Below are 14,675 nucleotides of genomic sequence, written 5' to 3' on the forward strand. Positions count from 1 at the left end.
TGAATTTCTATGGTTCTATCACTTCAATTACTCCCTTTGCATTTCTTTTGGCCTTGTTCTTCACCTCTGTTGCATCACTTAAATTCAGTTTCTCTACAGTTTCTGCTTTCCGTTAATTTAAGCCCACATTTCTACACACTAAGTCAAACAGTAACACCAATTATACTTCCATAAAGGCTTGAACTGTTAAGTGATATGTTATTTACAGAGCTTTTACTAACCATTCAGAATACCTCTCCTGTTCTAATTCCTTCTCCTTCCCTAAAAGTCTTTAAGAATGGTAAACTGATTACCTTTTTAACACTTTCTTCTTCCTCTTGGCGTTTCTCATAGTGTGAGAAGTCATCAAAAATCGAAGTGGTGTGCTTGTAGCTGGCTATGATTTTCAACACCTGCTTAGCCTTTTCCAGAGGCACTTCCTGAGTGTCCCTGGAGTTGGTCACTGGTTTATTCTCGTTGTTCTCTAGGCGAATGTGTCGCAGTTGGCTATTGGGAACGTCCTTCACAAAAATCCACCTGACATCAAAACGACCCTTCCATTTGTCCTGGGACCACACACCTGCACATGTGTTGTAGTCCACAGCAGATTTCATTTCTGCAACGCCACAGAAGTGTCCACTGCCGTTGACACTGAAAAGTAAGTAAACGGGGCCTTTCCCGTTCATGGAGCGATAAGCAGCATCCAGTCTCTTGTTACCATGCTCTGTGCTGCACCAGATATTATACTTAATGGAACGGTGGATATCGTCCTCAGAGTAGCTCTTAATGATGAAAACCCGGCCATGTTTCAGATTCCAGTCAAAATCCTTGGGGTTATAGTTATTAATGGACCGCAGCTTCTCCAACACTGGGTGAGGTTCTGAAGGAGTAGATCCAGATCCAGCCTGAGACTGTCCTACTCCATTACCATCCACCCCATTATGACCGAACCCACTGCCACGGTTCCGAGGTGCTACCCAGCGGGTTGGCTGAGTTGCCTGTTGCTGGACTGAGAGCTGCGCAGGCTGTGGTGGAGGTGGGGGCAATGGCTGTGTCTGTTGCCCCACTGATGCCTGAGCCACTGGTGGGCTATTGTTGGCCTGCTGACCTACAGGCTGGGGAGACCCCTGGGTTGGCTGCTGACCTATATTCTGAACCAAAGCCTGTGAGGGGGCTTTTGCAACAGGACCCTTGTTATCCCAAGTTCCAATATCCATATTATGCTTTATTGGGGGTGGTGGAAGACTTGACCCTGCAATGCCATTCTTGGTCTTCAACTTAGGTTGCTGTTTCGCAGGCTTGCTAGCAATATCAGCCCAAGATGCTGGTTTTGGAGGAGCAATAGTAGCTGGAGGCAAACTATTGGAAGCCACGATGTTACCAGTAATGGACCCACTACCAACTGCAGAACCTACAACTTTTGGAACATTGCTTGCAACTTCTGTGCTACCCAACTTCAGTGCTGCCATCCCTTGGTCTATTGTATTCATGCCAGGAGCCTTATTGAGGGTCTCACTGGCAAAAGCTGACTGTCCATCGATCATGGCTCCACCTAAGGAGCTAGGTGCATAAGCATAATTGCTACTATATCCAGAGCTCTGAGTAGACTGTCCCTGAGAACTGTTATTTCCCCAAGCTGAGAAGTCAATCCCACTGGGAAAGAAATTAAAACCATGCTGACCAAGAAATGGAGTGCTACCTAGGGCTCCTGGTTGTCCAAACATTGCATCTGGTAGGAAATGAGGCTCTCCGTTGCTCAGCTGTCCATAAGAAGTTAGATAGGGCATGGCTGTATCACCCCCAGTAGACCAAGCAGCTTCACCCAAAGAATAGGAGAAGCCAATGGAGGGACTGTAGTAACTGGGTAAGTAGGAATCTGACATGGCAGTATATGCATTATTCTGTGGAAAAGAAAAAAAAGACAAATCAAAACTAAACACAAAAATTAATAAAATAACAATCAGGACATTTCCTCCCCCAACTATTCACTCAATTCAAATCCAATTAAAAAAGCAAGTGACCATTTCAAGTGGTCTCTTTCCATAAACCTGCTACAATTCTTACAAGAGATTTTGGTTTCATAATTGCAATATTTAAACATTTCTAATTAAACTGACATATAATGATATATGCCTTAACCTTAGCACTATAATTCAGAAAAGGGAAAACCCAGCATCTCTATAGAAGTGTTGAGATGATGCTTTTATTAAAACCAGTTCTCCCTGGATTTAAGGAGTGCAAATTTTGGCAGATTGGAGGAGTGTTCCTAAAAGCTTCCTATCAAAACCATACTATGATAGATAAAACAAAACTAAAAAACTGAGTATTTCAAGTTCTAGCCCCAAAATCTGTGCAGCCGTTCCTCAACCATAAATCACTACACCTCGTTTACATCATTAGCCTCTTGGCCAACCACCTGGGAACATCAATAGATGCCACTATTTAATTATAACCTGGAAGGAAATGGCACAATAGCTCCCAGAGTTTAAAACTAGAAAAACGTTGCTACCTGTTCTACTTTACCTATAATTTTAATTACAAAATTAATGGCTGTAGGTTCAAATGCACACCTGATTTTTCCATTAAAAGAATTAAAAAAAAAAAGAATTCCAAAAACACTGTAAACTCTGTATCTTTAAGAATTATCCTAAAGAATAACCAAAAATATATACTTACACTCAACTAGTCTACACATTAGGAAACGGATTCCATTGCAAAAACCTCAATCATTCTTGACCTTAGTTTGTGAACAGTATTTGAACTTTTTTTTTTGTATTTGAACTTTTTTATAAATGCTGTAACTAACTCACAGAATAGTCCCTTCAATAAGAAGCTGGATATAAAAAGTTGGTCTGTATAAGTACAGATATGGCTCAAGTCAAAATAGAGTACTTTACCCTATCTTCAAAATAGCTCTGGTACAAGAGTAAATTTTCTTGATGGGCATAGAGGAACACATGAAATTGTTGAATCACTACTACACTGTACCCCTGAAACTAATATAACTGTGTATTAAGTACACTGGAATTAAAATAATAGCTCTGGTACGTAAAAATCCATTAACTAGTGAATAAAGAATTTTAAGAAACTTGGATGTGCATAAGAATGTCAGGCCAGAAGTTTGTTTTACCAAAGCGAACAGTACTTCTCCCTTGCCAAACACAGCTCTTGAAAATTAAATGTTTCAACTAATGTGGTTTGATACAATGGTGCTTTTCCCTGCCAAAATTTCCTTACCAAAAAAAAAAAAAGCTAAGTCCTTTCACACATACCCTCAAGTTTAAAAGAAGTCTATTTCTTGAAGATAGTGTTAAAACTTTAACAGATTCAAATCCATTATGAATAAGAAATTTAGTCTAGAATCAATGGATTAACCCTGAAGGATTATACCAACATAGGGCGATGAATAATGGTTAAAAAGTAGGTGAATTACCCTTGACAAACTACAAAGAACAAAGATTCTCAAGTTACCCATCTATTCAACCAAGATTTCTACTCCCCAAACTTCCAAATTTTTAAGATATTTAAGCTTTAGCTCATTTGAGAAGTAAAAAACATGGACTTAATATCAGAGGTTATGCCATTATATAGCTGAATGCCTACACCTGAACTGGCAGGTTCCCACATGCCCCTGAGCTCAAAAATCTGAATTACACAATGTTTCACAAGAACTACCTAGAATTATGTTTCTAAAAGCTCCCACTCTCCCTGTTATAATGATTATGTAAGCAAACTACTTCAATAGCAGGAACCTATTAATAGTTCATTCCTCTACTTCCTTCCTACTTTTCCTGATTAACTGGTTGACTTCTCTGAAAACTTTTCCCAATCACTTGCTTAAGTGGTTTCTACACTCTCAATGGAGAAAATTTCATGAGGGATCTAAAAATTTTATGCAAGAATTAGGTCCAAATATGAGCATGCACCAATATGTCAAGTTTTAAAACTATATTATCTATCGCATGGCATCTGTTCACGTTTAAATGTTTCATAAGCTTTTTCTTTTTTTTTTTTTTTAAGATTTTATTTATTTATTTATCCACAAGAGACGGGGGGGGGGGGGGGGGGGGGGGCAGAGACACAGGCAGAGGGAGAAGCAGGCTCCATGCAGGGAGCCTGACATGGGACTCCATCTGGGGTCTCCAGGATCACGCCCTGGGCCAAAGGTGGCGCTAAACTGCTGAGCTACCTGGGCTGCCCTGCTTTTTCATTTTTTAGGATATCTTGAGTTACTGTAAGTTTTTCTTTTTGTTTATTAACCTGTGGATTTTTATTAGCTACGACCCTGAGTGTTATGTGTTTGGGACCCAAGATATTAATGCAAAAGAACTGACAAATCAAAGTAGTTTCTACATGCACAGATCATGTTAACATATGAGGCTGCAGAGCTAGAAGAAATTAGAATAGGTTACATGGCAAAAACCTCAATCATTCTTGAGCTTCGTTTGTGCTAAACAGTATTTTATCTTCCTTTAACTCCATTTTATGAATCCTATAGCTCCCGTAAGTGAGGAGCCCAAAGTGTACAAAGTTGGTGCCTACAGATACAGCTCAGCTTGAAAAAGGAATACCTAAGTCCAAAATTTAGGGTAACCTAAGAAACCACTAACTAGTGACCAGATGAAAAGGAAGATTCCAGTTCTGCAGCACTGAATAAAGTTCAGGTGATTTTTTTATTACTTTTCTACCCATCACATTTGCATCCAGTTTTCCTAAAAGAAAAAGGGTTGTGGAGTAAAAACAATACTGAAGCTAAAAAGTATTCTTCAGTTTTGCACTGCTACATTCTTGGTAAGGAGAATTACTAACACATGCGGTTAGTATACTATAAAATGCTATCACCTCTCATCTCAGAATATGTTTGCTGTCAACAGAGATGGGAGTCTTAACAGCCTGTACCATTTGTAGTAACTCCTGTTACAACACATGGACGGGTATTAAGTCACCCCCTGATAATGAGATTTATTGATAGGACAGAGAAAAAAAATACGGTATCCTACACCCTTTGATCAGGCATGTAAATGGTTAACTACTCACGGGCCTTGCCTGTGGACTCAAGTAAGGTTCAAAATCATCATCATTTAATCCATCCTTTTGATGTACAGATCCATTTTGTACTGAAGGGAAAAAATTCAAATAAATTAGCAGCGCCTTAATTGTACCATCTACCTCCCAAAGTAAGCAAAATACATTCTAGCCACGGGGACCTTACTCAACAAAGCAAATAAGTTTGAATTTCAAACGGATTAAGAGGCAAGTGAACGCTGAGCAACGTTCGTCAATGAAAATGTCTCCCTCTACCCGGAGCAAGTTGATCTAAAAAAGGTCATTTTATTGGCTCCTCTAGATTTCAATTCCCTCCCGCTTCCCCTCCCCCCACCCCCCATCACATGTGAGTACTTCCAGAGTGTGATCCACGAGGATGAAAAACAAAGGCCTCCTAAGACCTACAGGAAACTAAGGACCTGGGACATTTCAAAACCGAATCCACCCCCACCCCTGATGAATTACTCCTTGTTCACTGGAAAGCTGCTCGCCAGCTGCAGGAACACACCGAAAGGGTCAAACACTTAAGTGTGAGGCACCTGCGAACTAAGCGGCTTCCGAAAGGTCCTCTCCCCGGGGCGCTTCCCGGAGACCCCGCCCCCACCACTCGGCGTCCCCCTCCCGGCCCGGGGCCACCGGCGGAGCTGGGCTCACCTTTGTTTCCTTGACCTTTTGGTCTCTGCGGGCGAAGAAAAACGTCGCCGAGCAGCAAGCCGTCCGAGGGAGAAAGGAAAAGGAAAGACGAATTAAAGCCGGGCCCGAGCAGGGAATAAAGGAGCAGGCCTGACGGGAGGCGTCAGGAATGGTGGTGAGGGGGAGGCTGAAAATGGGAGGCGGGGAAAGGCGCAGGCCGGCGGGGCCCGCGGAGAAAAAGCGGGGGACGCGCCAGCAACCCCGCCAGCGGACCAGGGCTTCAAGGAAGGGGAAGGAAACAAGGAAGAAAACGAGGCCGGCTGAGAGGAGGGCGCGCAGCGCGGCCCGTGGGCTCCGAGGCCCGGGGCGAAGCGGGAGAGCGGGCTGAGGGCGAGGCGCTGGGCGCGGCCGGCCTGAGAGGCCCGAAACCCGGCCCGCGAGAGGCGCCGCCTCGGCCCGGCCCGACCGGGGGCGGCGGGCCCGGGCCTAGTCGGGCTCTCTCTCGCCTCACACAATGGCCGAGGCATGCGGGCCGGGCCTGTACCTGCTCCAAGAGGCTGCTGGCCGACATGGCTCTCGGATCCTCACGGGTGGCGACGGCGGCGGACTCTCGTCAGGGCGGCGGCGGCGGCGGATGAGCCCTGGCGGCGGGAGCAGGCGGCGCGGCGGCGGCTTTTGTCCCTGACACTCGGGGGCCTCGGCGGACGCAGCAGAGACACAGCGCGCGGCTCGGGCTCCGGCTCCGACTCGGCGACGCTCTAGCCCGAGAGCTCAACGCCCGTCTCTATGCCTTTACGCGCGCGCCCGCCCCTCGCAGCCGAAATAAGGGCGCCGAGCGGCGGAGGCGGACGGCGCGCGCGGCGCGACGCTGACTCTCACATTCACTCACCCACGCGGAAGGGGCCCGGCGCGAAGCACTCCGGGAAGGAAGAGGCGAGGCCGCAGGGCCCTCTGGTGGGCTGGAGGAGCGGAAGCGGCGAGCGCGGCCTCCCCGCCCCCACCGCCTCGGGATTGGGGCCTGTAGGAAGGTGGGGGCGGTCAGGGTCGCGCCACGAGGTTTTGACGAACACCTCACGAGAGTAGCTTTGGCTTAAGAAAACCCACAAAAGCCAGAGTTTCTCAAGGAAGAATTGACCCCCCCCTCCCCCGCCGGAGCGCGAGAGACCTCAAAATAAACCTGCCTCCCAGCTGCAAATGGCACCCCACCCCACCCCCATCCGGGAGGGCACCCTGAGAGGGGTCACAGCCCCCAGGGAAAGTTCATGGGGGCACTGCCCGGAGACATACACAGCATCATCACTACCACCGGGGACCTGGTTATAGTCCTCTGTTGGGCTGCAAAAAGACCGCCCAGAGAACAGAATCATCCACAAAAAAATCTTGCAGGTCCCCTGCAAGAGGGATTTGGCACTGCAGGGAGGACAATCGACAGCTCTGTTTTAGGGGGGAAATTTTTTTATAAGATTATTTATTGATTTATTCATGAGAGACATAGAGAGAGAGGCAGAGACACAGGCAGAGGGCGAAGCAGTCTCCATGCAAGGAGCCGGATGTGGGACTCGATCTTGGATCCTGGGATCATGCCCTGAGCCAAAGGCAGATGCTCAACCACTGAGAGAAGTTGTTGGCCACTATGATAATCTGTTAAACTGTGGCCTTTATTTCCAAGAAAAACACACCTTACACATCTACACAAAATATCCCATGTACTTTTGACAAGTCCCGAGAATCTATAAATCTATGGACCTCAAGAGAGAATATCCTTACCTGTGAAAGGAGAGAAATTAACTCTATTTGAACACCTGCTGTGGGTTAGGTTTTGTTGATAGGTGCTTTCAAACATTTAAAAGCTAGCAGCATCTTCCAAATAATCTTCAGTCTCTGTTTTACAACTGGGGAAACAGACTAAGCGATGTCCCCAAAGTCACAAGTCTATTAAATAGTCATGTGTATAGCTAACATATTTCTAGGAGAAATATAATAGTGACCCTCCACCCCCCAAAAAATATCCTGTATTCAGGAATCAAAATCTAGATGAGATCCATAATATGTGCAAAACCATTTTTAATCAGCAGCAAACCCAAGGACAGCCTATCTCCTATTAGCTTCTGTTATTGCAAATAGTAGTAAACAGATAAATAATGCACTGTTAAGTTGTCAACCTGATACCATCCACTCTCTGGAAACAGGTTTGGTGGACTCAGTGGTAAAATAAGTGACAACATAGCATCTTGGATTTTGCATTATAATTTTGCTCAGAGTGCTCAAGGCATTTTTATCTGCCCATAATCACATTTATGTTTGGAATGAATAAGGTCAGACACCAATGTGTGATGGACTTCTGTAGAGACAGTAAAATGTCAAGTCTCAGAGCGTAGATCCCAACAAGGGAATGAAAGAAACCTAGTAAGCCTTTTTTTTTTTTTTTTAAAGATACTTAGCTAGTTAACTCCATAACCCTGATTTTTGTATAAACAGTTGCTTACACTTACCCTTGAAAGCAACATAATTTGATAAGAAAAGGATTGACCAAGAGTCATGTCCTGCGGAGGGGAGGGACTAAATATTGGCCTCATCACCAGATTTGTAACAGGTAATTTACTAGACCTTTCAGAGATTCACTCATTTGAAAAACGGAATAATAATATTTACCTAACAGGTTTGTTGTGAAGATAAAGGTTAAAAAAACAACACAGAAGCAGTCTGGTACATTGCAGATTCCTTTCCTATAATCCCATTAAGGGATAATAGTGAAAATTCCCTCCTTCCAATGACATTTGCAGGGCCTGAAAGTTTTCTTACAATAGTTCTCCCTTATCTGAGGTTTTATTTTCCTTTTTTTTTTTTTTAATTTTATTTATTTACAATAGTCACACAGAGAGAGAGAGAAGAGGCAGAGACATAGGCAGAGGGAGAGGGAGAAGCAGGCTCCATGCACCGGGAGCCCGACGTGGGATTCAATCCCAGATCTCCAGGATCACGCCCTGAGCCAAAGGCAGGCGCTAAACCGCTGCACCACCCAGGGATCCCTGAGTTTTTATTTTCCATGGTTTCAGTTACCCATGGTCAACTGTGGTCCAGACCAGATGATTCTTCCGACGTGTGGTCAGAAAAATCAACGGTAGCTTTGTGCTTGGTTATAATGCCTATGCCGTTCATTTCACATCATTGCATCATGTAGGCATTTTATCATCTCACATCATCACAAGAAGAGTGAGTATATTACAATATTTTGGGGGGTTGCTATTTATTTATGACAAATATCCCACATCCGCAATCCTCTCCTGTCAGAAGTTCTTTGAAATGATGCTGTCAGCCTTGGTCAGTCAGAGGATTCTATCCTCTGACTCACCTAACCTATGAATGGCCCCCACAGATAGCATAGATTTTAAACTGGCCATTTGAAACCACCTGTCACCTTGTCAACCTTGGCCATATTCATCTGGATGGGCGTGTGTGGTCCTTAGCACCCATGTTGCAGTAGCTGGCAGAGCATTTCTGCAACAGGTACAGGTCCACAAACTTGCTGGCATCCTATTGCATGTCCAGGGTGTGCCTGCTGCCACCACCACAAGGACGAGTACAGAAAGCTACAATAAGATATTTTTGATAGGGATCCCTGGGTGGCTCAGCCGTTTAGCACCTGCCTCTGGCCCAGGGCGTGATCCTGGAGTCCTGGGATCAAGTCCCACATTGGGCTCCCTGCTTGGAGCCTGCTTCTCCCTCTGCCTGTGTCTCTGCCTCTCTCTGTGTCTCTTGTGAATAAATAAATAAAATCTTAAAAAAAAAAAATTTTTTTTAAGATATTTTTGATAGACCCCATTCATATAACCTTTATTCCAGTATATCATTATAATTGTTTTATTATTGTTGTTAACCTTTTTTTGTACCTAATTTATAAATTAAACTTTATTTTAGGTAGGTACATATAGAAAAAAAAACAGTATATATAAGGTTCAGTACTATCTGCAGTTTCAAGTATCCACTGGGAGATCTTGAAACATATGCCTTGTAGATAAAATGGGACTACTGTAGTTTCTTTGGGGTTCCTTTCTGCCCTCCAGGAGTTCCCAGGAGTTAAAATGCAAATATCCTTGAAGTAAGGGTAATCTCTAAACCCCTATTAATTCTCCAGATCAGCTATAACAGACCCCTGAATAGAATACACAAGACAGATCACTTACCACTGGGAAAAGGGAGAGGAAGTCTGGAGTGTGGAGTATCATATTACCAGGATAGACCCCTCACGATTTAAGAAAGGAATAATGTACTAGAAATAGGCTTGGGTTCTAGTTTCAGCTCTGCTTCTGGGTGGATAAAGCACTCAATACCCCTTCTAACAGGGATTTATTGAGGGTCAGGCAATGTGCTAGAGAGAAAATTTTAAGAGTTCACTTACTCATGAAGCTTATAGACTAGTCAGGGAAAATGACAGTAAGTAAATAGTTATTCAATTACAGTTGTGCAAAGTGCAATGAAAAAGCACAGATGGATCTAACCTAATCAGGGGGGCAAGGAAGCTTTCCCTGAGGTCATAAGCTTCAGCTAAAACCTGAAGGATAAAAAAAAAATTAAAATAAAATAAATTAAAATAAAAAATAAAACCTGAAGGATGACCAGAAATTAACCAGACAAGGAGAGAAGGGAAGTACGGAAACAATATGTGCAAAGGCCCTATGTGGGGAAGGAGCTTGGCACTGACTGACAAGGAATGGAAAGAAGGCCAGCATGACGGGCGCATAATGAGAGAGAGGGTGGCACCAGACGAGACTGGAGAAAGAAGAAAAACAGGGACGTTAGTCATTAGCTGCAAATGATGATCAACTAGTAGGGAGTTAATGGGAGTATAGCATTCTCAGGTTTATGTTTTAAGAAGTTCCTTTTGGTTGCAGTGTGGGAAGTAGACCTACCTAGGAAGAAGAGAGTTGATTAGGAGTTAGAAGAGACATGTAATAAATCTAGGCAAAAGATAATGGTCTAACGTAGTGGCAGTGAAGACAGTTAGAAATGGACAAAACGAACATTTTGGGAGGTAAGATAAGAGGTCTTGGTGATGGATTAGACTGGGAGAAGGGTTCTAAAGGAAGAGTTATCAAAGATGATACCTGATTTGATTTGAGCAATTGAGTTGGTGAGGTGGCATGTTTTAATGTGGGGAGATAATGGAAAAAGGCCATACATTTATCTTTGGACATGCTGGGTCTCAGGAAAACATAAAGCATCAGATAGAAATGTTCTATAAACAAAGGGCGGGGGACAGAGAGAGAAAAACATAGCTGGGACTGCAAATCTTGGAGCCTTTGGTATAAAGAAATTGGTGGAAGTGAAAGGCATCCTTACAATTCACTCAGAAGAGAGGGAGAAGAGCAAAAGACCCCACAGCAAACCAGAGAGACAGAAGGGGAGACAAGAAGAGTAAATCATTCCCTCAGAATCTATTCCCAAAGCTGTAAAATTAGGAAGTTGGACCAAAATAAATTCTAAAGTCCATTCTGGTTCCATCGTTTTAGACCTCTGGAAGGTAGAAACCAAAGCAGTCCTTAGAGATACATGAAGTGAGGAGTAGGGCTGAGAGAGAGAAGAAGTAGCAAAGAGGACAGATTTCATATACTCTTTAGAATGTCATAGGCCGGGGTGGTAGAAGGGGAGGTGGGCGGGGGGTGGGGGTGACTGGGTGACGGGCACTGAGAGGGGCACTTGATGGGATGAGCACTGGGTGTTATTCTATATGTTGGCAAATTGAACACCAATAAAAAAAAGATAGGGAGAGAGAATGTCATAGGCCAGGGGTGGGTCCTCAAGCTCTAGTTCTCAAAGTTTTCCAACCTTCAGAAGTAATAGACCTCATGGCCCAAGTCATTCCCTTAGTAAGGTAGGAATAGAGAAATATTTATATCCTTCACACAACTGACAGTGTAAAACCCTATTTTTAAAGATTTCTGCTGGTTCTCTGTAGTCTACACAATGTACAAAAGCTTGCCACTCTCTCTGGTCCTGTGTATTTCTCACCATGTACTTATGCCCCAGTCACACTGAACTTTTCCCTCCACACACATTTTTTCTGGAACCTGAAGTAATGCACATGCAATTCCTTCTGCGTCAAATGCCTGGTCATTTCACCTGCCCAGCTCCTATCTGTCTTTGAGACCCTCATCAAATGATGCCTTATTTCTTCCCCCAAGCAGAAACGTGCTTTATTCTTTGTTCATTCATAATGTTAGTCATATTTCCTTATTGTAACATTAACTGTATTAAAATTCTCTGTTTACATCAGTGTTCATTTTTCTTTTGGAAGTTTTGCATTTTGTTGATAATCTAATGGGAGAAATTAATTTTCTCCTTAGAAAAAGGTACATGCATCAAAATTTTTGCCAGCAATCGCATTGAGCAGTCCCTTCCCAAGCCCATCTATCCCATGGACCCCAGGTTAAAAGAACCAAGCCTTGGGCTTACATATTGCTTCTCCAGTAAGTCTAGGACTGCCAATAGAACAAGGTACATTTATCGGGACACCCAGGTGGCTCAGCAGTTGAGTGCCTGCCTTCAACCCAGGGCGTGACCCTGGAGTCCCAGGATCAAGTACCGCATTGCCCTCCCTGCATGGAGCCTGCTTCTTTCTCTGCCTGTGTCTCTGCCTCTGTGTGTGTGTGTCTCTCTCTCATGAATAAATAAATAAAAATCTTTAAAAAGAATAAGGAGGGACGCCTGGGTGGCTCAGCAGTTAAAGTATCTGCCTTCAGCCCAGAGCGTGATCCTGGAGACCCAGGATCGAGTCCCACATCGGGCTCCCTGCATGGAGCCTGCTTCTCCCTCTGCCTGTGTCTCTGCCTCTCTCTGTATGTCTCTCATGAATAAACTTAAAAAATTTTAAGAAAAAGAATAAGGAACATTTTTATTATTGATCTTTATATTCCAAAGCTAAGTAAATATTTGTTGAATTAATTTATCTCATTCATTTCAAAATTCTCCCTAGTAATGTCAATTCTCATTTTAGTAATGAAAATCTGGTGGGGCCAACATATATGTTAAAAAGTTAAATGTAAGGAGTGGCTGGGTGGCTCAGTCAGTTAAACATCTGCCTTCAGCTTAGATCATGATCCCAGGGTCTTGGGATCCAGCCCCGCATCAGGCTCCCTGCTCAGCCGGGAGCCTGTTTCTCCCTCTCCCTCTGTTGCTCCACCTGCTTGTGCCCTATCAAATAAATAAGATCTTTAAAAAAAAAAAAAAGCTAAATGTGCAGAGCACCTGGCTGGCTCAATCAGAAGAACATGTGATTCTTGATCTCTATATCATGAGTTCAAGCCCCACATTGGGTGTAGAGATTACTAAAAATATAAACTTTAAAAAAAGTTAAATGTGCAGAGACTTAACTAGTTTAATTGAATGTTAAAAAGAAAGGCTCTGTAGAAATCTCAAGGTAAGTGGGTGATTGGCCTTGTAATGTGCAGGTGTATTTCATGATGGGTTGAATGGAAGCATAAAAAGAGCAATATGAGAACGAGGCTAAAGGAAGAAAAGACCTGCAGCTGAGCCAGGTGACCTTTAGACTCTAGTAATTCACAGCTGTGCAAATCCAAAGGCAGCTGTTAGAGATATTGAGGGCAGAGAAGAACAGCACCAAGAAAGGACCAGCAGTAAAAGAGTCTTGAAGATTCAACTTAGAGTCTAGAGGTTAAGAGTAGAAATTTTCACTAGTCCTCCAGGAAGTAAGAACGATAATGATAATGTAATGAGTTTTCATAAAGCTAAATGTATTTAATGTACAGGGCTTTTTTATTATTATTATTAAATTAATAATATGAGGGGATCCTTGGGCGGCTCAGCAGTTTAGCACCTGCCTTGGGCCCGGGGCGTAATCCTTGAGTCCCAGAATGGAGTCCCACATCAGGCTCCCTGCATAGAACCTGCTTCTCTCTCTGTCTGTGTCTCTGCCTCTGTGTGTGTGTGTGTGTCTCATGAATAAATAAATAAAATCTTTTTTAAAAATAAAATAACATAATTAATTAATCAATATGAGATTATTTATCTCCTATCTTTTTGATGTAAAATGCCCTTTCTTTTCAAATGATGACAGTAAGAGTGGCCATTTTTAAAACATCCTTATTTGGTAAAATATGTCTGGAACCCCATGTTGGCTCCAAAGACTCTTTTTTTTTTTTTTTTTTTATCTTTTATTGATACATAGAAGCTAGAAGTCCAAGTAGCAGTGTGCTAGGGATCAACTTATAGTCTCAATCTAAGACAGACAGAGAAAAATGGAGGGCAAACAAGATTTCTGGAGATAAGGCCAAAGGGAAATGAAGCCATGGATCTCCTAGAAGGGCTGGTTCAATTTTAAAAGTGTGCTAAGAAAGAATAATGAAACCAATAAATGTGTGTCTGAACGATTTGTGACAATGTTTTACAAATAAATCCTTCCCTGGTCCTTGGCTAGAAACTACAGAGAACTCAAACAAGACAAGTATGTAAGAAGTTGGGTCCAGGGACACCTGGGTTGCTCAGTGGTTGAGCGTCTGCCTTTGGCTCAGGTCATGGTCCCAGGGTCCTGGGATTGAGTCCCACATCAGGCTCCCTGCAGGGAGCCTGCTTCCCCCTCTGCCCATGTCTCTACATCTCTCTGTGTCTCTCATGAATAAATAAATAAAACATTTACCAAAAAAAATTGGGTCCAATCAGCTCAGAAAGGCTAACTAGAGTGTTTCAGTCAATAGCAGTGTGAACCTAGCATTTCTGTAGCAGAGTAGTTCCAGTAGTTCCTGGAGCAAGGGAATATTGGCTTTTTCAGTTAGTAAAGGTTTTATAGTTCTATTAATGTTCTATGGAGTAGGGTCTCCATGTAGCAACTAGCACATGGAGTTGGGTTCTGCACAGTAGGTTCTTAACATAGAAATGAAGGAGTTCTAAGCAAAGACCCTGACACCAGCATCATTTCAAACAGGGCTATTAACAAAGCAATAAATCGGGAGCACTTGGTTGGCTCAGTCAGTAGAGTGTACAATTTGATCTTGGGATCGTGA

At 43.3% G+C, this 14,675-nt stretch overlaps 1 protein-coding gene and 1 pseudogene across 2 annotated transcripts in view; both read right to left on the reverse strand.

Annotated features, from left to right (window-relative positions):
• Nucleotides 1–6,470, reverse strand: part of YTHDF2 (YTH N6-methyladenosine RNA binding protein 2) — a 32,586-nt gene extending 26,116 nt beyond the window's left edge. Inside the window, exons 1-4 of one of the 2 annotated variants that reach the window (XM_038531354.1) lie at nt 6,203–6,470; nt 5,680–5,704; nt 5,026–5,096; nt 294–1,880 (exon numbers count right to left, since the gene is read on the reverse strand). In XM_038531354.1, the coding sequence (XP_038387282.1) occupies nt 294–1,880; nt 5,026–5,096; nt 5,680–5,704; nt 6,203–6,229 (1,710 nt within the window). In that variant the 5' untranslated portion in view covers nt 6,230–6,470. Of the gene's footprint in view, nt 1–293; nt 1,881–5,016; nt 5,097–5,679; nt 5,705–6,202 lie in introns of both variants that reach the window. The other variant, XM_038531353.1, reaches the window with a different exon arrangement.
• Nucleotides 6,471–8,739: 2,269 nt separating this feature from the next.
• On the reverse strand, nt 8,740–9,201 carry LOC100687141 (annotated as a pseudogene).
• Nucleotides 9,202–14,675: the final 5,474 nt, after the last annotated feature.

Source organism: Canis lupus, chromosome 2 (genome assembly GCF_011100685.1).
Source record: "Canis lupus familiaris isolate Mischka breed German Shepherd chromosome 2, alternate assembly UU_Cfam_GSD_1.0, whole genome shotgun sequence".
NCBI lineage: Eukaryota > Metazoa > Chordata > Mammalia > Carnivora > Canidae > Canis > Canis lupus.